General features: G+C 40.5%; 1 protein-coding gene across 1 annotated transcript in view; it reads left to right on the top strand.

The window, feature by feature from the left end:
• The window catches only part of LOC101173079 (netrin receptor UNC5D), a 302,440-nt gene that overhangs the window by 259,799 nt on the left and 17,144 nt on the right, over positions 1-25,497 (top strand). The window contains exons 10-14 of the mRNA XM_011481481.3: positions 373-522; positions 6,001-6,219; positions 6,867-6,951; positions 15,033-15,204; positions 18,167-18,397. Of these exons, the coding sequence (XP_011479783.1) occupies positions 373-522; positions 6,001-6,219; positions 6,867-6,951; positions 15,033-15,204; positions 18,167-18,397 (857 nt within the window). The remainder of the gene's footprint in view (positions 1-372; positions 523-6,000; positions 6,220-6,866; positions 6,952-15,032; positions 15,205-18,166; positions 18,398-25,497) is intronic.

Genomic DNA, 25,497 nt, shown 5'->3' with positions numbered 1-25,497 from the left:
TTCAGGCTGTAAATGATACATTTTCACAAATAGTCTATATAGTAAAAGTGCTGGTTATAAAATTTAACCCCATAATATTTCTCCATTTACAATTCTACAGTTGTTGTTTTTTACCAAAAGCCTGGGTGTTGCTGTTTACCCCTGTTAAGAAGGAAAGTATTCAGCTTAGGCGGATGCTGTTCCTGTTTCCATGGTAACGTAATTACAGCAACAGTGACAAATTTACAGGAAATAATTGACTTGGCATACCCCTCAGGTTTATTGCTAAAAGTGGATCCAGTCAAGAGTGTAATTGTGCACTGTACTTAAGTTTCCCTTCATAATTTGTGTGTTTTGTTTATTTATTTTTTCCTTTCGTGTGATTTTTTCCAGCAAACCCACTGCTTATTAACTCATCCATGCAACCGGATCTGACAGTGTCCCGTACCTACACGAGCCCCATGTGTTTCCAGGACTCCATTGACAAGGAGATAATGGCCGAGCACTCGCTCCTTCGCCCACTGCCAGAGCTCAAGAGCAAAGGTGAGGGAGAAGATTAAAAAGAGGGCTGTAAGTGGGAAGACGCTGCTTTTGTTTGGGCCGGATGATCAGCGAGCGGCTCCGCGCCGTTCACATGGATAATCCATCTTACTTTGAGGCATCTCATCTCTGGGAAAGCTTTCATACTGAACAAATTGACCGATTACCATCCCTTGTCTGCCACATGTTGCTTTAGCATCTGCTGTCATGTTTTTTTAAGCTGCCATTAATTTAAGCAGAAGAGCGTTAAAGCTGCAGGTCCAGTTTATGATTCATGCTGAGGAAAATTTAATTTAAAAAAAAAGACATTTTTTCTTGATATCGTTTATGTTAAAAGTTTTTTTTTTGTGATATGAGCAGATGGTGGTGGGGTCTCTCAGGAATCCTATATCCTTCTTCTCAAAAGCAGTCTCTTTCCAAAATGTTCTTGTTCTTGGATACAACACAGTGGAACCAGCTGAGACACCAAGGGCATCCCTCATTTACCTCTAAACGTTTCCTCTTCCAACAGTCGAAATAACCTTCAACACTTATTTTCATCACTTAGAAAACATTTCATGGAATTTACTTGAGTTTATTTGTCAATTGTTTGCACAAATTAACTTTTTTTTTAATTCTAAATTACATTTATAACCCTATAAGACCCTCTACATTAAAAATAATTGATTTTGGGGATAATCAGGACATTTTTTGTTCTTATGAGCTGTAGATAATACCAATTAGGATTCATTGGATAATTTCATAAGTTTTTGCTCACTCCAATATTTAAAGATGCAAAATATTGACATGAATGTTCAGGGAAAAAAGCACCTTATTTACTTACTGTCTTAAATTTGATCCACACATTTCTAACACGGTGTAAATGTATTACAAAGAATTAATTATCTACAGATGTTGCATTCTTTTAATATTGCAAGTAGTCATGTATAAAAACGAGTTATTCTCACCATAATGTTTTGATAAATGGCTCAACTTTTCCTGCCAAACATGTTTTTGAGATTTCATCATATAGAGACGGACACAGCCAGGTGGAACGTCACCCTTATAAAATGCCCTACCTCCGGCTCCAGCGAAATTAAGCCAATTCAGTCACCATTTTTCCGTGATGTGGGCCCCTGCATTGGGAACCAGATGACAGCGATTGGTCCAAGTCGCTCTGAATCAACGTTTCTAGAGCAACTACTGTCACCAATCAACAGGAAGCTCGTTCGAAGTCCACACCCCTTCCACTGAAAGTGTCTCGGGAGAATCTGTCAATCAAGTGTTTGAGGTTGGGGGCCCAGTGGTACCAACATGCTTTTACTGATTGGTCAGTTTATAAATTGAATAACTTATTATTCATTCATTCATGAATGAATGAAAAAAAAAGGATGAATGAATAACTTATTATAATGAAAAAAAGAGGATTATCAAGAACAAGTAAAAAAACAAAAGGGTGTCAGAGCAAAATGGTAATTCTGACCAATAGAATGAATAAAATAGTAATAGATGTTTATATCTCAATCAAATAAAATCAAACTTTATTTGTGTTGCACTTTCACAACTCATGCTACTCAAAGTGCTTTACACAAAAAAAAATCAGGACAAGACAAACATTTATTAGATAGAAGTCTATGGGAGTTTGGCTTCTTGGAGCCCGCCTTTACTTCCTATTGAGAACGCGAGTGAAGAGGAGTCAGTCTGTCCAGCTCAAATTTAGAGTCAATGGATCTCACGGAAGCAGCCATTTTGAAATTAGCAGGAAATGCCTTTCTACTGCCTCTAGTGGAATGATGATGCACTACAAGGTTGAAAACATTACAATGGGTATTTGAAGAAAGTTAGGATCCTGTTAATGAGATAGGGTGACAGACATGCATTTATCAAATACGATACGAATGATTATGTAGGGTTAAACAAATAAAATCGACATCAACTTTATCTCGTCTGTTTGAAGTGTTTTTAATCCCATTTAATCATTTCCCACTAAACTGTTGTTCAATTAACTCTTTATTTCTAGGTAAATTAAAACATGGTTACATTTTAATAAATTCAGTTAGTTTATATTTAGTTAAAACATTTATTTTAAAAGATAAAATATTCTGCTATCAGTCAGTTGATGCAACAATATGAACTTTTATAAAGAAGTGTCGCCACATAAGCTAAGTTACATTTAACCCAGTCTTTTGGAGATGTAGTCAAAATAATTCATCATGTCTTATAAGACTCAATTACCTGACAGGTTTACTAGTAAGAAGTCAACTGGTTGAGTCATTTACTTGTAAAAAATGTAAAAAATAAAGGGGGGGGGGGGGGGGAATTAAATAGATATTACTGGTAAGTTTTAGCCCAAACAGGGTTGTTAAAAAAAAAACTTCAGAAATCTAAAATTAAGAAAATGAAACTAAAAATTTAAACTGGCATCAATTTTTTCCTTACTTGAATTCCTTGCATAAAATAACATCTCTGCCCTTAAAGTTAGAAAAGCTTAAAAAGCCACATTAAATTAAATATATTCTTTCACAAAGCCTACATGATGACAACCGTGGGTTTTTTCTTTACTCAACATTTCTGACAGAAATTGAACAAATAAATGACTTCAAACTCGCAACATCAAATGGGGAACTTAACATACACCCTTCAACGGGGAGGAATTGAGTAAAATGACAAAGTAAAGTGAAAGAACAGCGATGGGTCACTGGATCTTATTTGCTTTTTCTTTGGGCAAACTTTGATCAGCAAAAATAGTAATAGTAAATACAAAAATAGTGAAAATTGTGTTTACCTGGTTTGGTTGCAAGAACTATGTGTAGTAGTTGTTCTTAAATGTATTTTGATCAGAACTTTTGGAATAAATTAACAAAAATCTCCTCTGGGTTCGCCAGGTTCAGAGTAGAGATGTTGCCAGGCATCAATGAACATCCCATAATAGACCATAAAGATCAAAGCTTTAACAAATATTCATAAACTGCCATCTTTTTGCCCTCGTTGTTGATAGATGTCCATAGCGTTCTGCAGGTTTTTTTGGCTGATGTCTTCCTGGAAGAGGAACAAAAAGGATTTATTGTTTTTTCTTCTGAGAATTATTATAAAAATGTAAATGACAGCAGCATCTAAGCAACATATTGACATGGTGTAGTCTTTTTTATTATTTGTATTTCAGAGTTTGTTGACACAATAATAGATATGTTTTCATTTTATTTTGTTTTTTGTTTGTTATTGTGTTGCATGGTTGCTAAAAAAAAACTTTATTTTGAAAGTCACCAAGACATGGCAATCATTTCCAAGACATCAAGCAGACTCAAAAGGAAACCAATTTTAGTAAATGACTTTATCGCCTTGGTCTCTTTCAGAAAACAAATAATAAATAAATACCCAAAATTTTGAAATTGGGCCGACTTTTTCAGACATTTTAATTCAAAACTCCTTTTACAAGGAATTTTACATTTTTATGCAGTAAAAGAATTATTAATTTATGATCAAAGAGGTCGTCCAAAAAAAAAGTATAGAACATATGTCACATGGGGGGCCGGGCAATTTCCATTGACACCAAGGAGGCTTTTTGTTTGTTTTTGTTTGTTTATTGATTTATTATTGTTTCTTCTTTGTGTAAATGTTTCCGAATACACACAAATATCTGCTGTAAATAAAAAACCAATAGCAAAGCTAACACAACCCATTTACCAGGATGTCCTCGTCAGCCAGACAAAGACAAAGCACCTTTGGATTTACTGTCCAAATCAAGAGAGCCTGTTAATAATCACCAAATATTGTCTGTTACAATTAAAAAAAACAATCTTAAATAGATAATTTAATGCATAATCCACACCAAGGCAAACATCTGTATGACCTTTAGATCATTATTTAAATTATTTCTACGAATAATATTTAGATAAGGACGTCTAAGTAAGTGCTAGTTTGTACTTTTCCCAATTAAAATATAAAGCAAGTTCTTTCATTCCACTGATTTGAGCCATAAAACCGATGATAGCAAAGACCTCCAATGTTAGTAAAGCTTTTGACCAGAAATCTTTCTCTTATTTTGAAATACAGATGTTCACTTAGATCATCCAGCTGTGCCACAAAGGTTATTTCTAGAGTTCGCCGGATAATTGTCATGCATATTGAATAGTGTCAAGGAATTTTTAACTCATTTTTAATTATCAGCCCATTAATCCACCAAGTTGTCACATTCATCTGGATCCACTCGTGGTAATTCAGATGAATTTTTTCACTTCTTCGCAGGTTTTTTAAAACTAAGAAGTGCCTAAAAAATAAAACACGTTTTTACTTTTTCCATGTGGGGGACTGCAGGTCTCCTTCTTTTTATCTTCATGCATCACCTCTTGCCCTATGTTTGACTCCATTCAAAAGTTCAAGCCAAACATTTTCCAGTTTTGCATTTACTCACTGCTAACTCACTGCTTTCACATACAAGATGCCTTTTAATAAGTCAAAAACAAGTCAGAGGAACTCAAATCATTGCAATGAGTCCTCAACAAATGGATCAAAAGGGATTTTCAACTTTTAAAAATGCGCTGGCTTTCAGCGTAAACGCGCAATGGTTGAGAAATGTATGGGTATGTGACCCATTTTCAGCACATTGCTCTTGTTTGTTTGTTTGTACACATATTTAATTTACACAAGAAATGAAAGTAATGCGGAAAACTTCACCTGCACTGTTCAGTACCCAGGTATTTATCTCTGTCTCACACTGGTTGAATGTTTGGCTAAAAATGTTGTTAATCAATTTTAGGTCAGTGAATCACCTTAAATGAACCAATATCCATTACAAAACGTATCGTCAACCACTAATTATATATGTATCGAATCGTTATTGATAAATTGTTATCCTCGTGATTGACGAGTCGTACCAGGAGCAATAATGAACAGTTTACTATGTTTATAAGCTGTTGGAACAATCGCAAAAGTAGTGTAAATATATACACAGAATTGTGAATTGATAGCCCTGAAACTGAATGATACGACCTTTACTAATTGTTATTTTGATTAAGTTGTTCCAGAGAATCCAGCCTTGCATTAAGATGAGCAGCTTGCTGCTACCCAATGGACAAGCACATAGTGTCCTTGAGGTCATTCCCTCTGCATCTGCATCCGTGCTGCAAAAGCCCAGTGTCTCGGTGGTTTAAAGCTGGACTTGAATCTCAATCCTTTATTTATATTTTACATAGGGTCTTTTCAGCCTGAAAGACAAACTCCGCCCCTCGGGCTCTTTTAATGCAAAGTGCTGCTCCTTCTTTAGCCCAAGGCTTATATTGTTTCAGCTGGAGGCGAAAACCTTGACAGCGACTGGTTTAGTAAACAGTCAGCTGGAGAGGGATGGGTTCAGCTGAAAACTTCTTTTGAATATAAATAAATGTGTTTTTTTGGATCTAAATGAGTCTGTTTGTGATGGAAGCGCTGTGTGAGCCTGATGCCACAGAGGGCTTGAACTGACTTTTGAGTACCGCCCAGCTCTCAGAGCTTTCATTGTGTCCGCAGGGGCCGCAGAAAGGGCAGAGTACCACGTCATGTCCCACCCTCAGACATTTCCACGGGGCTTGGCGCCAGACTACAGAGGGGTTGCTGTGGGGACCACACTGGGTATAAGAGGCAAAAACCTTTTCACCCCAACGGTGTCTCTGACTCCCAGCAGGCCTCTGCACAAAGCGACGGCGGTGTTTGGCCATGCTGGAGGCAGGCTGGTGGTACCAAACACAGGTGAGGAAATTTAATTTGATACCTTCCTACTGCGAGAGGCTTTTATTTCAGCACAGAAGTAACAACCAGAGAGGAGCGCATCTCTCTCAGATTAGGCACACTAGATGGATTTCTTGCATCACTTAGATTATTAACTCGCTATTGCATGAAAGACGCCTCCTGACAAATCTGAAGGAGATCAAAAAAATAGACGTGTTTCGACAGAAAACACCTGATTCTTGTGTGTTTGCTATGCATTTCAGCTTACATGCAGAATGGTTTGACATAAACCTTCGCTGCTCTGTCTGCTACATTATTCAGGCGGCTCTTTTTCGTGGCCTACATTCATCATCTTGTCCCTCGAGGTGCTTTATCTACTGCCAGATTGGCAGTAATTGTTTATGATACCGTACAATGTTGTCTATGCTCATGTGTTTAAGAAGGAGACAGTCGGTGTGTGTCTGTCGGATTATAACAAAGACTGTGCTGGCAGCTCTGATTCACAAGGCCTTTGAGACCTGCTTCCATCACCTTTTTTTTTTCCGCGGCCGTCACCCTGGCGGCTGTCACCCTCAGTAAAACGAGCTGACAGCCGAACAGGTGCATGTGGCGCGCGTGCGCACGCCTGTGTGCTGATCAGCCCTCACAAATGCTCTCCTCCTCTGCAGGAATCAGTCTGTTGGTGCCTCACGGGGGGATCGCCGAAGACACTACCTGGGAAATGTACATGAGCATCAGCCAGGAGGACTGCAGGTGAGGGACTTCCCAGCCGGCTTCCTCCGCCGCTCCTTTCTGATCTCTCAGACCTTTGCATCTCTCATCCATCTTCCTCCAAGACGCACAAACACTCCGAGATAAACACGTCTGCGCGCTGATATGCAGATGCCCGTGTTTCCAGCCCCCCGTGTGGTCCTCCTCTTCTTGCAGGCACTACAGGGGAGGACATGATGTGTCACAAATACATTGGCAGCTTAAGACAGATTGCTTTGCAGCCTTAAGGAACTCTCAGCAGAGGAAAATCCACTTCAGCACTCTGCCAGCCTGCTTTCTGTTTGTAGATGTAACTATGACTTTATCTTCTTCCGCTTTGGCCGGTGTGAGAAGTCAAAAAGTGGCTGATATTGATCTGTTTTTGGTTAGATGCACTGAGCTGGGGCATGATATGCTTCAGAATTTAGATGCAGCAGAAGCCTATTTCTGCAACTTTTGTTGTCAAGATGCTCACAAAGCTCCTGCTCAGGGAGAGAATGGAAAGGCAGATAACAACTGTTTGAAAAAAAAAGAAATCTAATACCGTCAACTGGCTTGTAGCAGAGCCTCAAAAGGAATGTGACAAACAGAAGTCAGTTTTTGGACATGTTCTTGATTTAAAGCAGACACTGTGTTAATGTCGGTGTGTCTGTGTCAATCCCTGCTGGCGCAGATATTGCCTTGACGACGCACGCCAGCTTCCTGCGCCTCTCAGTGAAACGTGATTTTCTGAAGGAGAATCAAAAGCGACATCTAGTGCCGTCTCCGATTCCCCGGTCGGCTCACCTCACCATTTAAAGTGCCCGAGGTCATGGGGGAGAGGCGACACATCCAAGGTCAGAGAGCCTCTCAGAGCCTCGGTTAGTGGGCTGCTCGCGGAGATTCAGCCGCGCTGCTGCCCTCCGAGCTGCTGCTTTGCTCTGATAAGCCTGATGCTGTTTACTTCTCCGGATGTCGTTTAAGTAGCTGCAGGAACCGCGCACCGCCGGGCTGTCAGTCAAAGCCTATCTTTCGACAGCCACCGAGTCCACAGGAGAAATTGGATCCCTTCTTCGCATTCAAACCTCGGTCATCTACATAAGGCGTTGCTTTTCTTCGCAAAGAACAGGAATCGATCAGCTCTGGCTCAGTTTCAGGTGCTCACAAGAGCTTTCTTGTGTCCTCTGGGTGTCAAGAAGCTGCTGTGTGTGATCTTTCCAAGCTTAGCTGGGGACAGGAAGTTGACCAAGGACAAAATCGGGGTGTGTGACAAAATATGGCGTTTAGTTTTTTTGTTTTCATGTTTTATTGAGTGTTTCAAAGATGGTAAATGGTTGTTTTTTGTCAGTTTGACTTCTGGTACCTTTGGATTTTCTTTTGACAGTGGAGCATTTTGTCAAAAACATGTTTGATTTTTCTAGAGTGGAAGGAACTGCACATAAAAAAAGGTTTTGAAACAGTTACTGCCATCCTTTTCCATGTGCCTCACTGTTTTACAGGTTTATTTATTCAGTTTAGAACAGTTTAACTTTGGAAAAAAAAAAACCACCCACTGAAATTAACCCGTGGTAAAAAAAAATAATTAAAAAAAGTCATTTTTGTAACTAAAGGGTTTTCATTTGCATTACAAGACAGTTTAAAATGTGAGCTTTTTGATCTTTTGTTTATTTCAACTTCAGATAAAAGGCTACCAAAAAACAACAGATAATAATAATTTTGGTCCATTCATCCATGCAGATCTTCTCAAGAGCTGTGATGTTTTGAGGCTGTTGCTGGGCAACAGAAACTTCCCATTTCTACCACAGATTCTGTGTTGGATTGAGGTCCAGAGACGGGCAAGAACAATCCAGAACCTTGAAATGCTTTTTACGTAACCACTCCTTTGTTGTTATGGCGATGTGTGTGAGATCATTGTCTAGCTGGGAAATCCAGCCACATTTCATCTTCAACGTTCTCACTCATGGAAGGTGGTTTTTGCCCAAAATCTCACCATACATGGACCCATTTATCCTGTCTTTCATACAGATCAGCTGTTATGTCCGCTTTGGGGGGAAAAATGCAGCCCCAAACCCTAATACTTCTACCACCATGCCTCACCTCAGATATGGTGTTCTTGGGATGCAGTTCAGCTTTCTTCCTCCTCCAAACATGATTAGTGGCGTTCTATACCAGTTCCACTTTGGTCTCATCTTCCCTCAGTCCTCTTCTGGATCATCCAAAAGGTTTTTTGAGAACTTTAGACGGGCCTGGACATCTGCTGGTTTAAGCAGGGGGACCTTTGGAGAACTGTAGGATTTGAACCTATTATAACGCCCTGTTACTTTAGCAACTTTTGTAACTGTGATCCCAGTTCTTTTCAGGTCATTGGTCAGTTTCCCCTGTGTAGTTCTGACCTGTTTCATCAGGGTTCTATAGATCATTTGTACCCCACAAAGTGAAATCTTCCAAGGAGGGAGACTGTCATGATACTTTTTTTTTCCATTTTCTAATAACATCTCCACCCGTGGCTAAAAATTACTTATGGTAGATTTGTTCATCCCAGTCTTGGTCAGCTGTATAGTTTTGTCCATGGTGTCCTTCGACAGCTTTTTGGTCTTGGTCAAGGTGGTGACATTGCAGTCTGACTGTTTAAGGGTGAACAGATGACAATAATACAGTTGGAGAATAGAAGAGTTTCTTGAAGGAGAAGTAACAGGCCTCAGTAGATAGTAAATTCTGCCTTCCTGCACCATTATTCAAATAAAGTCTTCAAAAATCACACCATATAATTTCCTGGATTCTTTTTTACAATCTGTCTCTCACTGTTGAAGTGTTTATGATGAACATTAAAGACATTGCTCATCTTTTTTAAAAGGAGCAACTTGCAGAATCTGTGACTGACAAAAAGTTTTCCTTCTCCCCTGTCTATGCCAGGTTAGGCAGGGGCACGCTAGAAAAAAGGGAGGAAGAGAAGTATCCCACCCTTTATATCTAAGAATGATTATCAAAAATCACACCACCTGTTGCTTATTGAGTTTCTATTTCAGTGCTGGGCGAAAATAGACTCAATCTATCGTGAAATTCTTGAAGTGAGACATAAAAAAAACAAGTAAACATCACGCATAAACTGTCACAGCGGTGTTCGGAGCCATCTGCATGTTATTTTCAGTGGCGTTATCGACCCGCCGCCCATCTGCTAGTTTTTGTTTACACAACCATTAATATCACAGCTGCAAAACCTCCTCACAGTTTAAAAACAATCTTTGCAGAAGTGTGCTCCAACCCTGGCACTAACCATAAGTAGTGCAGTGGCGGACCTTAGTGCTCAAACACCCGTGAGCACCGTTATTTTTGGCGTAGGAGTAGCTCGTTTAGAAAATTTGTCTCTTTTTGCTGCATTGGCAAACCGCCTCCTTCTGTCGGTGGCTCTGAGGCATCTCGCTTTTGTCCAGAGAGAGACAAAGACCTGCAGAAACCCACAACTAAATGTTCTTATCCCTGAAACTAGGATTTTATGAAATAGGAGCCGGTCAGATATAGTTAAGGTCACACTGATCATATTTTGATCCATTCCCAGTGGTCTTTTCAATTATGATTGTCATTTTTAGGCAAAAATGTAAAAACCTGTGTCACTTTCTAGGACATAGTTTCTGCAAAACGGCAGAAGCGCATCAAGAATTTACCTATTAGTTGTAGACTTTTGGCATGGAGCAACCCCGCCCCCTTTCTTCTCTCCGTTGCGGAGCGGAGCAGGGAGCTTGTGGCCCGTCCAGTGTATTTTTTAGGTCACAAATAAGCTCTTTTTGATACGCCATGCTTCTCCTGATACATAATACTAAAAGATACTCTGAAATGTAAATTTAAGCTTAGTTTTCTCTATATGTGTCCTCCATCATCAGAAAAATGATGAACACCACCAGAACACCACTCAGTGGAAGCTACTTTTCTTGGTCCTTGTGAGAACCTGTGTTCTTAATAGGCTCAAGTTTCCTGATTGTTTTTATTTTATTTATTTTTTTGGTAATCCTGTAAAAACTTAGAAAACAGAAGAATATTTCCGGTTTAACCTTGAAACATTTAGTTTTTTGTCCAATTTTTTGTCCAATCCTTTATAAGAATTCTACAGTGCAGACCAAAAGTTTGGACACACCTTCCAATTCATTTGAATGAGAAGGTGTGTCCAAACCAAATCAGTAAAGACAAGTGCAGAATAAAAGGTAGACACAGCTTCAGCTTTGGATTTTTTACCTTTTTATATAAATCAAGATAAGAATGTTAAGATGCAAAACGTTATTTATAAGGGCTAATGTACATTTAGACTTTTTTCATTTTTGAATTTTACAGGAAATGTGACTTTTTCTGCCCAAAATTAACTTAACAACTTTTGATTCTAATATCTAGTCTTACTTTCTTACTTATTTCTGTATTTTTTATCAGAACATATTTTTAAATAAAAACTGCCTTCAAAATAAAATAAAAATAGAAATATCATGGCATACTATGACTTAAAAAAAACGGGAGTTGTACTAAGAAAAATCATTTTAATCCCGTTAAGCCTTTTTTTTAGCGAATTGTTTATTTTTTTGCTTTTACCCCCTTAATCAGTCATCCTCCTCCATTTTCAATCTTTTTCCTATGTCATTTGCACACCAATTTCATTTTAAATCCACTAAATGACATTTAAATGTACATTTTTTTTATGTATGAGTTTAGTTATCTCTACAAATTAGACATTTTTTCTTTTTATACAATACAAGTGACTATTATAGAAACTATTAGGGATCTAGAAATTCGGGCTCAACCTGTAAAACATCTCCTTACTCAAGAGCGAGTTGCAGAAACATCTATTTTTTTTATTTAATTAACTTCTTGGCTTGCATGAAAGGCTGCACAACAGTACAGCGCACTGACAAGTGTTAGGTATAAACATCTGACAAGTTAGTAATAAAATAAAGCTCTGTCAGCAGTTTTCATAAGGACTATTTCTTTGATAGAAAGCGCTGTCATGCCACAGCTGTTCACATCATGTTCAGTGGATTAAATCCAAAGCAGCAAAGGCAGAATCGCTTTTTTTTTTTTCTTCATTGCTGCAAAATACAAAACTGCATTAGCCTCCACTGAGGGTCTGTCCTATTTAATTAAGATCCCAACTTAAAGCCGAGTTCGTGATTTGATGTTAAAAATGCACAAAAAAATAAATCAACTTTGTGGGATTTTATTTTGTAAAACAGGCGTGTTGTGCTTAACTATTAACTGGAATCCAGCCACCATCACTGAGTGATCTGTTCTGGTAAACACAATCAAGGATGCTAAATAATCATCTTTAATCTTTGTACACAGGCAGTCTGGCTAATTACCACACTCACAGCAGCAGGTAACCTTGGTTTCCTCCAGCCCGGGGCTGATTAGCAGAAAACTGCAGCCGCATGGCCAGAGTGCTTCCTGGGTGTGTGGGGTTTTATATTTAGACAGCAGCTCTTTTAATTGTGGCGTGTCAGTCGGTAAGAGCTTCACACAGCAAGAGAAACCGGGAGGATGGGAGAAGAAGCCAGACGAGCTCAATAACACGCCGCGCCGCATGGTAACCCGTCAGCACTCAAGACACACGCTCGCTGTCAAGCCTTTTACTGCTAATTAATGCAAACTACTAACTCGCGCAGTGGAAGGGGCTTTGTTTTCACCAAAAAAAATCCAACAACACAGAAGTAACCACATTGGCAAACCCACTAAACTTTCCATTTACCATTAACTGCTTCCTCCTTTAGCCAATTCATACTTGAAAGTCCCACTCTGATCATCATTTGATCTATTTTCAAAGCTTTCCCAGTGGTCTTTTTGTTATGATTATGCCGTTCATAGACTTTTTTAAATTTTATTTTATTTTCTAGTTTCTAGGGAAACTGTTCATTAGCAATTCACCTTTGAGTTGCTGGCAATAAAGTTGGTGCAGAGTAACCCCACCCCCCTACCCTTCCTCCTTGCTGGGGGCTTTCTGTTTTCTCACTCTCCCACTACCTTACAGCCCCCGACACTCCATAGGTAATTGCACAACAGGTAGAATATTGCACAGGTTTTTTAAAGTGCTGTGTGAGTATAAGTAACTCACCCAGCAGGAGTTCTGGGTGATACTAACACCCAGCAGGGTTAGTATATGAATACTAGCACTTTGTTAGTTCTTGAACAAAGAAATACCTAGTAATGCAGTTTTAAACCTAGTTTTCTTTAAATATAACAACTTGTTTAAAACACCACAAACATAATTTTCATGGAGCATTGCTTTGAAAAGCGCAGAAAAGACTATTACATTGTCTCACACTTTCAGTTAATTTGTTTTTTACCATTAATGTCCAAAAAGGCAGCTGTCATTTAAAAGTTTAGGTTTGTGTGCAATCAAATACTGGTTAAAGACTAAAAAATACATCTCAAACACATTTGGCCTAAACAAATAAAATAAAATGCTAATGGGTTTTTCACTTTCAAGGGCCTATAAACGTCTTTTCTTTAGGATTTTAGAGTAAACTAAATGTTGGCACTCTGATGAACAATTGTCCTTCTTTCTAACTTGTTCTGTCCATCAGCTGAGCAAGCAGATCAGAGCTGAAGGCCTATTGTGTTGGACAGATGTTACTGTTACAATAGGGGTTTATGGATCTTCAGACAAACGTATATTTGTTTAAACCTCTTTTGAATTTGAGGCTATGCTTTGTTTCTAATAATTATATTTATATGCATTCTTTGCTGGAAAATTTAAGAATTTATTTTAAATAAAATATAAGTTGCTTTCGCAGCTCAGATCCAACCAAATGAAGTTAAACCAGTCACCATTTTTTCCCCAATACAGGCAGTATTGGGGAGCCATGTTTGAGCAAGACATCATCAGAAAGCAGTGAGTGGTCCGAATCAATGTCTGGGTTGTTTCTATGGCAACCACTTTCACCAATCAAGAGTGTTCTTGTTGGAAATCCACACCCCTACCACTTGAAAGCGGGCTACATGAAATCTGTCAATCAAATGTTTCCAACGTTGGCCCAGGGGGCACTGCCTTTTATTTTTGAGGTGTCTGATTGATCATTTTATAACTACATAAAAAATAGCATGAAAAATATGATGATTATCAAGAACCTGATTTTAAAAAAAGGTAGCAGAGCAAGAATGGTTCTTCTGACAAACAGAATGGCTGAGTAACAGCTGTTTATTTCTCAATAGAAGTCTGTGGGATTTTGTTTTTTCCTTCCTGTTTGGAATTGCCAATGGTTTTAGGATGACCAGAAGGGGATTTCTTTTGTAGGGACCCTCAAAACGACAGGAGGTAAATCAGATCATTTAAACTGACCATGTCACTGATGTTGTAAATCAGGGTTAATTGGTCAGATTTGTGTATTTTTGGAACAAATCTCCTCCAACTGAATATTCTTTTAAATTCCGCTGTCTTTACTTTTATAATTTTGTTTAAACAATTCTCATTAATGAAGGTTCATTACAAATGACAAAAAGCTGATAAACGACTTTTCATGTTAAAAACCATCTCAACTGTAGCATTAAATGCGTCTGTTTCAGTGTTTTTGTCATTAGTTGCACCTCCTTGTCTACGTTTGTGTGCACGTCAGGCTCTGTCCCCTCCTCGGTTATATTGATGATGCCTAGAAATGTCCGTGCTGCTGCAGTGACAACAGCTCCGACGCTGTGTCCTGCGTTTGCGGGGAATCCAGCCGGGCCAGCTGCATGACTGATGGTGGTCCCATCGATTGTGCTCAGTCTTTAGGGCCTCCAGCCAAGTTTGGGCCCCTGGCCAAGAGCAGCTTGGCCTGGCTAATCTGTCACCAGGCTGGCCAGAGCAGGCTTCATAAGCTCCATCGACCCACCAAGCTTACACGCTCCGCGCTAAAGCCTGTCCTCCCCAGCCTCTCCGTCCATTAGTCTTGGTGCTTTAATCTTCCTCTATCTGTGTGTCAGCTAGTGAGGCATTGATTCATTATGAGTGTCCAAGGATTTGAGTTTGTTTATGCAGAGGTTACGCTCGGAATACTCATCGGCTTGTGTTTATCAAAGTCGCAGTCTGCCATTTCCAGATTACTAAAAATGAACATTTGCATAAATGCTAAATGATGGGACTTGTGTTTACACAGCGCCTTGTCCGAGGACGGGTCGGAGGTCTTCCTGAGCCCCGCGGTCACATACGGCCCACCGGGCCTGGACCTGTCCTGCTCCGTGGCCATGACCATCGCGCATTGTGCAGAGGTTTCTGCCGACAGCTGGACCATCCGGTTAAAGAGACAAATCCTGGACAACAAGTGGGAGGTGAGCCGCTTCTGTTGAAGTCTGCAGAACATCAGTTGGAGCTGTTGCTTTGAATTGACACTGCAGAACAGACTCAGGTAGGATCTGAAAAGCTGCTATGACCTACTTTGATGATGCGTTTTCATCCTGGAGTTTAGTCATGCAAGCGCAGAGCTGATTTCAGGGTTGCCAGCTTAGATTTGTCATTCTGCAAAAGATCTTTTCTTTCAAAGACTACCTCCTGGAGTTCAAGGTCCAAAAGACATGTCTGATCGAACCAAAGATTAATGATGATATTAACGGTATCCTGAATACTTCTCTAAATCCCTCTGCAAAGTCCACTTTTATCATTCTCATTAGAAAAGCGTGACAGTTGTGCTTAAAAGGACCTTTTTTATCCACATTTCTTTCCTTCTCTGCCAATAATTTACTGCTGATTTTTCTCTTTGTGTTGCACAAAAGAGTTATTTTTTTTTCTTAAAGAGTTTAATTGTATGCATTGATCGTTCCTGTGCGGCTCGAGAGCCAATCATGAAAGGATTTTACAAAAGGTCCTCTCGCTGAGACCTTTTTAGCTCTTTCAAAATAAAATGAGCCGACACAGGCAGAGTTAAATCTCAAAGCCCGTTAAACCTACTCTGTCTTTGCAGGTATGATCTGCAGCATCAGAAGTACAGCTTTTTGAAAGATTTAAAACTCAAAATGCATCACGCTTTTTATTTTTCTTCTCCTCCGTCAAATAACACCTCTGAAGCCTTTCGGCTCTGTCCTGTGGAGCGTTTCAGGCCTCACAAGGGCAGTAAATCTAACACCTTCTGCTTCTTCTTGCGCGCTTTCTTGGTCCATACTTCTAAGATGTGTCTTTAATGTTTTACTAAACTCATCAAAAAAAATAAAAAAAAGTCTGGAGAGATCTCATCGTGTCAGAGCGACCTCAGTTTTCATGAACTCCAGGGGGGTCTGTGACTCTTCCCCAGCCCAGCCTTTTCACTCCGTGTGACATTTACTTGTAATTTACCAGCAGACGAGCTGCACAAAGGGGAGCTATGAAAATACCCATCACTGTAGGGGATGGGGGGTTGGGGGGGGAGTTGTGCCAACAAAGAGGAAGGAACAGGAGGAAAGTCACCAGAGAGGGGTGGCAGGAAGATGAAAGCTGGTTCAGGGAGAAAGCATTTTCTTCGAATGTAACGCCGTGGCCCATCTCTGTCACTGAGAAATAATGAGCCCGTTATCTGGGAAAGGATGCTTACTCAAAACCTAATCTCTGGAATTAGTAATATAATGGGAGAATAATGTCTGTCTCTCCCATCCGTCTTCCTCTCCTTCCTTTCCCCTTCGCTCCTCTCTTTCACCCCCGTCTGCCTCTCAGCGCCATTCCCATTTAGGCCTGCGCTTTTTTTTCCCCAACACTTGTTTGACTCGATCATTTCTCCCCCGGCTGGTTGCGCTATTTCATGGTGATCCGTCATGTATGCTGCAGCGTTAATGGGGCAGGCTTAAGAAGCTGCGGGCCACTAAATTACTTTGCATTGCTTTCGATGCCTCCGCCGGGCCGTATGCAGAGGGGACCGCTGGGTCACAGTTATGAGTCAAAAGCCATTCAGGGAGAATTCAGCACAAGGCGAGGACTAATCAGCAATTGGCTAAAACTGCTCCCCGCTACCCTGTTCTGTCACAACCCTGAATTCCCATCTGTTTTACATCTGCTAGAATTTATTTTACTGAATGTTTTTCAAGATGTCTGTGTAGAAAGGAAGTGCAGCCAAAGGAGTGCTGCTTTGATGATCTTTTGGTTAAATAAAAGTCTCTTTGTGTTCATTAGCTGTACATTTTTAAAGTCATTTATTTATTGATTTAATTGGTTCATAATCAAAGATCTAAAAGAAAGAGACTAAAATCAGATGAGCTGCAATGGATTGTCAGGTTTTTTTTATCAAGCAGATTAAAGGAGGTGAATTTCTATTTAACTCGTGCCGCTCTGCAGAAACTATGTGCTAGAAAACGACACAGGTTTCTAGACTTTGGCTATTCGTAATTAAAAGACCACTGGGAACGCTTTGACAATAGACCAAAAGATGATAAGAGTGGGACTTTAACGTAATTCCAGCGGATTCTGAAGCATTGAAGGTCAGTGAAGGTTCTCATCAGCCGATTCTGTTGCGGAGGAAGTTTGCCACGCCAACATACAACACCAAAATGCCGATAAGAAAAGCCTCTTTACTCCATGTTAGAATCAGCATATTCTCATTGATCCTGTAAATGGTTGAAGAGTCACAGTATGTCAACGAGTGTCGCTGGCGACATCTCCAATGTCAAAGTGTTAAAAGCAAAAATGTAATTTGGGCCAGGTGAGTTCCCCAAGTAATCCTCAAGTTAGTTTTTTATCTGGCAAGTCTGTGTCCTTATAGTCTAATGTCAACTGGTCCAACTTTACTGTGATAAGAGTCAAGCCTTTAACACAAGAAATGACGCCAGCGAGACCTAAATAACACACGCTCTTTGACAGACCGTAAACTTCTGACTACGCGATTTATGTGAATCAGCTGACTCCGACATGGAGCGGCTTTTCATACAATCAGCTGATTTACGTTGTGCAAGCATTTCACCGCATGCATGGACAGCCCTGCTTTTCTCTGCTTCAGAATCCGCTGGATTTACGTTTGTTGCATAAACCTGTTGCGGTAATCGAAGGAAAGTCAACACTGGAGCTATAGCTCAGGTAATTCAGGGTTGAAATTGTTCTCAAAAGTAGGTGTGGTCATGGTGAAACACCCTTACCTTAGAGGTCAGGGCTTTCAGGGTTGTCTGCTTCCTGTCTTCCTTTTTTCTGCTTTAGCTAGCATCAGCATGCTCCAAAATAAACCAGTGAGTCACATCAAACCCCTTCTGTCATCTGTAAACAGTCCAAAAGTTTGGATTTGTCTCCTCTGAGCTCCTAGCGCCTGCCGTGTTGATGACGTTCGTCTCCTTGCTCCAACAGGAGGTGATGTGCACGGATGAGGAGAGCACGAGCTGCTACTGCCTGCTGGAGACCCAGAGGTGCCACGTACTGCTGGGGCAGCCGGGTCGCTACGCTCTGGTGGGGGAGCCTCTGAACCAAGAGGCAGCCAAGCGGCTGAGACTGGCCGTGTTTGGTGGCCCCGATACCGGCAACTCTTTGGGCTTCACCCTCAGGGTGTACTGTGTGGACGACACGCCCCATGCATTTCAGGTAATGATGCAGCACCAGGAATTATTAATTCATGCAGTCAGAAAAATGGCGTTTCTTTACGTCCTGGAATACATTTTTGCTCCTACTTCTCATACATGACAGGTTCAAAGGCCCATGCATTTTCAATATGAGTTATATTTAAATTCATAGCCTGAGAGTTCCATTTAGCTAATGGCTCATGAGATGGTTGACCATTAACTTCAGAGGCGTTCAGTTGAAAAGAGGTTAGCCTGGGTCCCTCGGTGACCTTTTAACTATGGCATCTTTAAAATTTGACACGTCTGTGATAAGATAATCTGTTTTTCTTAATGAGGACTGGGGCAGTCCAGACTCTTTAGAGGCTTTGTTTCCTTTTTTGTCCTGAAATGGTGCCATGTGCACTTCCACGGACATGTTCCTTGAAGCCTCCGTGTTCTATGGATAAAACTGGGTCATTAAAAAAAATAACGGCCCTCAGTTCACCTTTAAATTGATGAATAATCCTTGAGATTCACAAGTTTGTTTTAGCACAGATGAGTGTGTTTTTTTGTCTGCTTATGCTGAGCACAAAATGACCAAATATTGGCAAAGGTTGAAGCAGCACTATAACAGGTTTATGGGCTCAGCCACCCCTCACTGTCTGTCACTTTCTTTTGTTTCTTGTGTAAAGCCTGTTAAAGGACAGCAAACGTGTCAGAAAGCATCTTCATCCAATAAATCTGGCAAAAATCGTCTGGTTTCTCAGCCTGATGTTGTCTGGCTTTGTGCTGAACTTTGAGCAGCAGCACCTTCAAAGTGCCCCCACGAAGTCACATGAGTGAACAGTGAGGCCCCCACTTTAGGGCTGCAGGTCTGAACGGCCTTTGTACTGCGACTCCGAGAGACCCAATGATTCATCAACATGAACACTAGAGTGGTCAAAGCATTTAGCTGAGCACAGAAAAAAAGGATATATTTAGCACATCAGTGTGAAAGCACGCTATGAGAGCTTAATTAGAGTCGTGTTCTTTGATGCCCAGCATTTGCTGAACTTTTCCCCTTTGGGAGAATTGGGTTTGGAGCTAACTCTTGCTTTCCAGTCTGCAAAGTATTCGTCTTGGACTCAGCTTCGATGGCATTCCCTTTATGGACGCAAACACCACATAAAGTAGCAGCACAGACGTAAATCTTAAGTCACGTTCACACCGGCTTGTGACGTTCAAGAACACTTTGGACGCTGGTTCTTAAACCAATTTAGTGCATGGTGTTCACACTGGACAAGCAGGAAGGGGCTTCTTCTTTAATTTTTTCTACTGTTCACTTGCGCATGTCTGCCAGTGTAGGTACCACAACCGTTCGGCCTGGAACTTCCATTCGGTGTCCTTCCGACTGAAGGTAACGTCACACTACGGTAACCCCACTTGGACAAACTACGTTGCGTCGAGATCTGCTCCAGCTCTACAAATTTTCATTTCACGTTCCTTTTGTAACCTAAAGTTATTTTCCCTCATAAATTGTGTCTGACAATATTCTTTGTAATTTTTATAAAGACATTTTGCCACAATCCACTTGTTATTCCAGTATAAGTTCAGCCGTGGCTGAAAATGTTGTCAGCAGGGCTAAATGTTGTTCTTCCGGGTCCGTTCTGCCAATAATAAAGCACTGGGCGCACGGATTAAAAAAAAGCGAACAGGCATTCAATAATAATCATAACAATAATAAAGGCACGTTTAGAAGACAATCCCACTCTATGTCGGAGCTCTGTTTGTTTAAAACTGACTTCATAATATTTTCTTCTATGGTAGTATCGTAATTTGTCCAGACCCATCACTACCTGATACTTCATCGGACTAAAGTACAGCCAATCACATAATGTGACGTCAGCATTAGTCCCAGGACCCCGAATGGAAGTTCCAGGCCGAACGGTTATGGTACCTACACAACCCACAGTTGGGAGATGTTTGGTGAAAAATGTCGAAGCGGTGCAAATCGTGCTCCAGGTTTTTCCCTTCACAGCTCTATCGTGATATTTGGAAGACTTGGCATCGTATAATTCCAGCTGAGCACAAACCGCGGTCAACCATCTGTCCACCATGATCACTTTTCAAACAGTTGCCACTTCCGTGAATTAAAAAGACATGCCATCCATACGCAGAGCTTTTAGGGAAAATGTACAGTTTTACAGCAACCGGACAATATTTTGACTTTGGTCAGTGGCCCTGGAACATCTTGAGGTCGCGCGGTGGCAGTCTAGTGACAGGCGGGTGGCAGGAAGCAGCAGCGCGATATTTGACTGATAAGAGGCTCTCCAAGGTTCCCGGAATCGTCAGACGATTGGTCAATTTCATGCTGCCACACTGCAGCCACCCCCCTGTCCCAGTGCTGTCATCCAACTACCACCGTCCGATTGTTAGAAATCTTACGGTAGCAGCGGGGGTGGGCACTCCTGCTGAGATGGGTTGGGGGCTTGGCGATGACCAGATGGCAATCCCTCTAACATTTTTTGTGTCTGTGCATACACACAACTGGCTCTGAGGCCATCTGTTTCTTCTTTTTTAAATTAGGTGTGCACAACTCATGTGATACTTGCATTGGAAAAAAAGAAGGATGAATTTGTTTGAGCAATTTGAGTTTGTGATTCATCTAAATACTATAAAAGTGTATGTAAGCAGTATGTACATTGGTTTTGTGGGCTGCACATATTTTCTAGTGCGCTGAGAAGGTCAGAGCAGTCCGTGATTGCGCAAGTGCGCAGGAAACATTGCCCCTGTGGCTGGTGGCACTAGACATGGACGGAGAGACATTTACACATCGTCCGATCAGAGCTGCTGCCATCCGGTGATCCGGCTGCTACCACTCTGTGGCCGTCCAGCTGTCACCTGATGTCATGATGGGGTCACCCCCGGACTTCTGCCGTCTACATTCATGACCACGCCAGCAGTTTAAAAAGAAAATCGTGGGGGCGGCAGCTAAACTTGAAGATTCTGCCGATGCAGACCCATCGCACAGTGGCACTTGTATTTGTGTAAGTTAGTAAGGAGTCCGTGCACGCACTTTTTTAACAATTGCAGTCGGCAGTAAGGGCACCAGACAACAGTCTCACCTCTACATCTAAATGCGTTCAACTTCTGACTTAGACAACCCAAAAACCTGCAGCCCCCTGTACAGATTTAAGTAACACGGCCTTGTGTTCTGCAGAAAAATACATCTCTACTAATGAACCTTAACATTTTATTAGGATAGTTAATTAAATGTACAGACCAGAACCTCTTTCAAAACGTACATTTTTTTATTTTATTATCTTCTGCCGTTCAAAAACAGCTTTTGTCTTTGTTTCTCCTAAAAATCATGGATCATAATTGTTGCAAGCCCAGAGTGCAGATGTAATCTTGGCGTGCACTTCTGTCAAACACTTTGGCACCAATCAGAGCTGAAAAAGCAAAGTGATTCATCCGTTCCAGTTACGACACAAACCTCACTAATTTGGACAGAAGTACTTCATTTTAAACGGAGAGACCTAATTGTGCGTATTGTTCCTCGCCAAAACCATCAGGCATCCAAAACATTAATCAGAATACACAAGATCAGGCTGGACTCAATAAATGTATAAAAGTTTGATGTATTTGCGAGCACAAAGGGTTTTAAAGGATCTAATGTATTAAATCAGCCAAATTGATGAAAAAAAGACAGACTCCGCCTGTCGCTGGAGCTGCTCTTGTTGGGTAACATCACCACCGGGAGATGTTTGATGACGAGGAGACAAAGGAGGACTTTTAATTACAACCACAACAGATGCTCCAAGGTTGCTTCTCTGCCCTTTTGCCTCCATAATTTGCTGTCTGTTAATTAAATGTTGCTTTGCGTTTCGTGTCGCAACCGTTCAAACACGTTAGAATTAGACACAGTCTTGATTAGGGCTGACTTCATCTGTGTGTAAAAAGTTTGTGCTCATTGTGGTTCTTATTTGCTGTGAAAATGTTCTTTGGGAAAAAAGAAACGCAGTAATTCCCCGCTCTAATTAAACATGCATTTTCACAGAAGTGGGGCTGATGGTTGCCTCTTAAAGCTTTAGGTCCTGCTTGAGTCTTGGCTTCATGCGAGAGGCAGAGTTGCAAGTGAATAATGAGAAATTGGATGGAGGTGCCAAGAGCCAACTCAATCCACTGCTCCATCAGTCAGACATGGTTATTTGTTCATTTGTCCTTTTTGGTGGGTTGCTTTATTTTATTTTTTTATGTTCTTTGCTTCATGTGACAAATAATTTCCCCTGCGAGTTTGAAAATCGATCTGGCTCTAGACTTTGCATTGTCCTTTTTTTCCACCACACTTCCCTGCATATCCAAGATAAACAAAATATTTGCACATTCATGCAAGTCGGTTAAAAAAAAGAAAGAAAAAAAAGGTGCCGTGTGCAGACTCGGCTCAGCATTCCCTCCTAAGATGATTGCAGGACATTTCATGTAGACTTTCTTTTGTGTGTGTGTGTGTGTGTGGGGGTGTGTGTGTGTGTGCGTGTGTGTGTGTGTGTGTGTGTGTGTGTGTGTGTTTTGTAACTTCACACAAGTTTTATAATTTTTCAGTTTTTTTAACTATTTCAGTGACTCTCTCCAAATATGCAGTTATTTTTACATTTTTATATCCCCAAAACCTTTGCATAGATAAGAACAAGCTGCAGAGCTTAAGAAGCACATTTGTTGAAGCACAGTGGTGGAGGCATGATGATATGGGTTGTTGTTGTTTTTTGCTTGTTTGTTTTTGTTTCATTTTCGGGCTTGATCAACCTGCAGTTATCACTGTGATGGGGTTTGTCCTGCAGCTGAATCTGTAATTATGTCATACAGCAGGACCACACTGACTGAAAACGAAACGGTTCTGACTTCAAAAGGAGCTCCTGGAAGAAAGAAACCACTTCTTAGATACTGTTTTCTTCTCACATGTCAATCTGATCATATGCAATCATCTCATGCTCAGGGGTTTCATATGCCCCCAACAGCTGCAACCGCTCATCATCCAGAATACTGCAGTCAAACCAGTAATGAGAGAGATGGGATCTTAAATGACAAAAAGAAAATCTGCTTCTCATAAACTGCTTCACATTTAGGCGAGACATCCTTATCCTCCTAAAATGTGGAAGCTGGACTTAGATGAGGCTTCCGTTCTGAATCGAGCAGCTTTGAGGACGTAGAGCGGTCGAATGGATCGGTGCATGAAAGAGAAAAAAAAGCTGTTCTCAAACAAATATAAAGACTTAAGGTAGAAATCCATGTGATTTCATATCAAATCAAACCATTAAAACTTGGGGTTGGTCTCATTTTTGGAGCGATTCTGTAAATTACACAAGGATATTGCAGCTGAATGTGGTTCTTCTGCCTTCTGGGACATGAAGGTGTACTTAGCTTTTCACACAAGAAATGACTCATAAATACTGCATTTCATGTTTCATTTTTCCTAAATAAATAATGTGCGGGTGTATTATGTCATCTGTGGCTCACTCCCGGCTGTTTGAACTTTCATATGAACCTGGAAAATTCCAGCCACCACAATGAATGGACAAATACTGTTGAGAGTGACAGAAAACAAATGACAAAATGCACAAACACAGGATGGTAGGAGAAGCAACAAACCACGGCTGCTCTCAGAGAACCTCAAAAATGGGGTTTAATAAGAAAATATAAAACTGAAAGAAAATTATTTGTGTAAATGTGGTAGTTTTTATCCTTTTTCAAGATAAAAGATTAAAACAGTGGTCCCCAACCCTCGGGACAGTTTGTACCGGGCTGCAAAAATTTTTTTTGTTTCTAATCTGACTCTGAAGGAACTTTTATTTTGAAAAACGACTGGATTCCCTTCACCACATCCGACTCATTGTTTATGCCTGCCGAGACGCTCGGTCACATGTTGAAAACCCATCTGCTCCATTCTTAAAGCGGCTGCTAAATTGAAAGCACAAGCTAGCAAAGTTATCCAAAAACAAACATATTTGGAAAGTTCCTTTTTACAGAAAATATCCAGTGAGCAAATAGAAGAATTGACTTCAAAGTAAAAGAAAGCTGCATTTAACAGACAAAAACCACGAGTCTTAACTCAAAATATTGATTCATATTCAGGGTTTATGCAGCTTCACTTCATTTCTCCTTTATTTGTGTTTGTTTCTGTTTACAATATTATGAAGGGTTCATCTTATTATTTTATTGCATGTGTGGGAATTTGTGTTTTTTATGCTATTTACAGCACTTTGAGCTACATAAAGGGTGCTTTACAAATAAAATTAATGTGAATTTTTTTTTCTTTGAGAGTTGTTACCAGAAATAGCCATCAACCAGTTGTCTAACATTACAAGGATGCTGCTAATATAGTTGCACAAAATGTGGATTTACATGTATTTTTATAATTATTATTTGTTTTTAGTAACTTTTTTTGTTTTTTTGTTTTTATTCTTCACACCTTAAAAATCGGACGAGGTTGAAGTTGGCGTCTGATTTTTTTTAAGCTTCCACTTTGACAGTTATGGGTTAAGGGAAAATCCCATTTTAATGATTCCCACTGGAAATCTAGTGAACATATGAAGTGTAAACAGATATTTTACAGAGGATGAAGATAAACTTCAAAAGTTAAGGGGAACTGGAAAATGAATATACAAAAATCCGACGCCGACTTCGGCGGCCGTGAAAAATACTCTCTGACATTAATCCAGTCGGTGGCCTGGAAAAGGTTGGGGACCACTGGTTCATAATACCAAAGATTATTTTTGCAGAAGTGATGAAAAGCTTCAAAAAGAAAGGAAGTGACCACATGCTCGGGCTCTGTATTTTATCAGCTGAAGGGGGGGGGGGTCACTCCAGGGTCAAAGCAATTACGTCTATGTTCAGACCCTGCTTACTCATCTTTATTCATTGTGTGGACGTTTCTGCAGGGGTAGGATGGATGCATCCAAAGAATTTTGTTAAGCTCTTCCTTCAAACTCAGTCTGAGCGCCCCCCCCCCCCCCTCCCTCCACCTGAACACCCACCTGTTGAAAGGGAAATGAGGTAACAATTGAAGGTAACTGTTCTGAAATGAAACATCTCCAGAGGAGATGGAAGTGGTTGAGTAAATTTGTGGCGTTTCAGACGTAATGCTGTTATTGCGGTCTTTGGCTGTGC

The sequence above is a fragment of the Oryzias latipes genome, chromosome 12 (genome assembly GCF_002234675.1).
Source record: "Oryzias latipes chromosome 12, ASM223467v1".
Classification (NCBI taxonomy): Eukaryota; Metazoa; Chordata; class Actinopteri; order Beloniformes; family Adrianichthyidae; genus Oryzias; species Oryzias latipes.
This window is presented reverse-complemented; position numbering and strand designations above follow the sequence as displayed.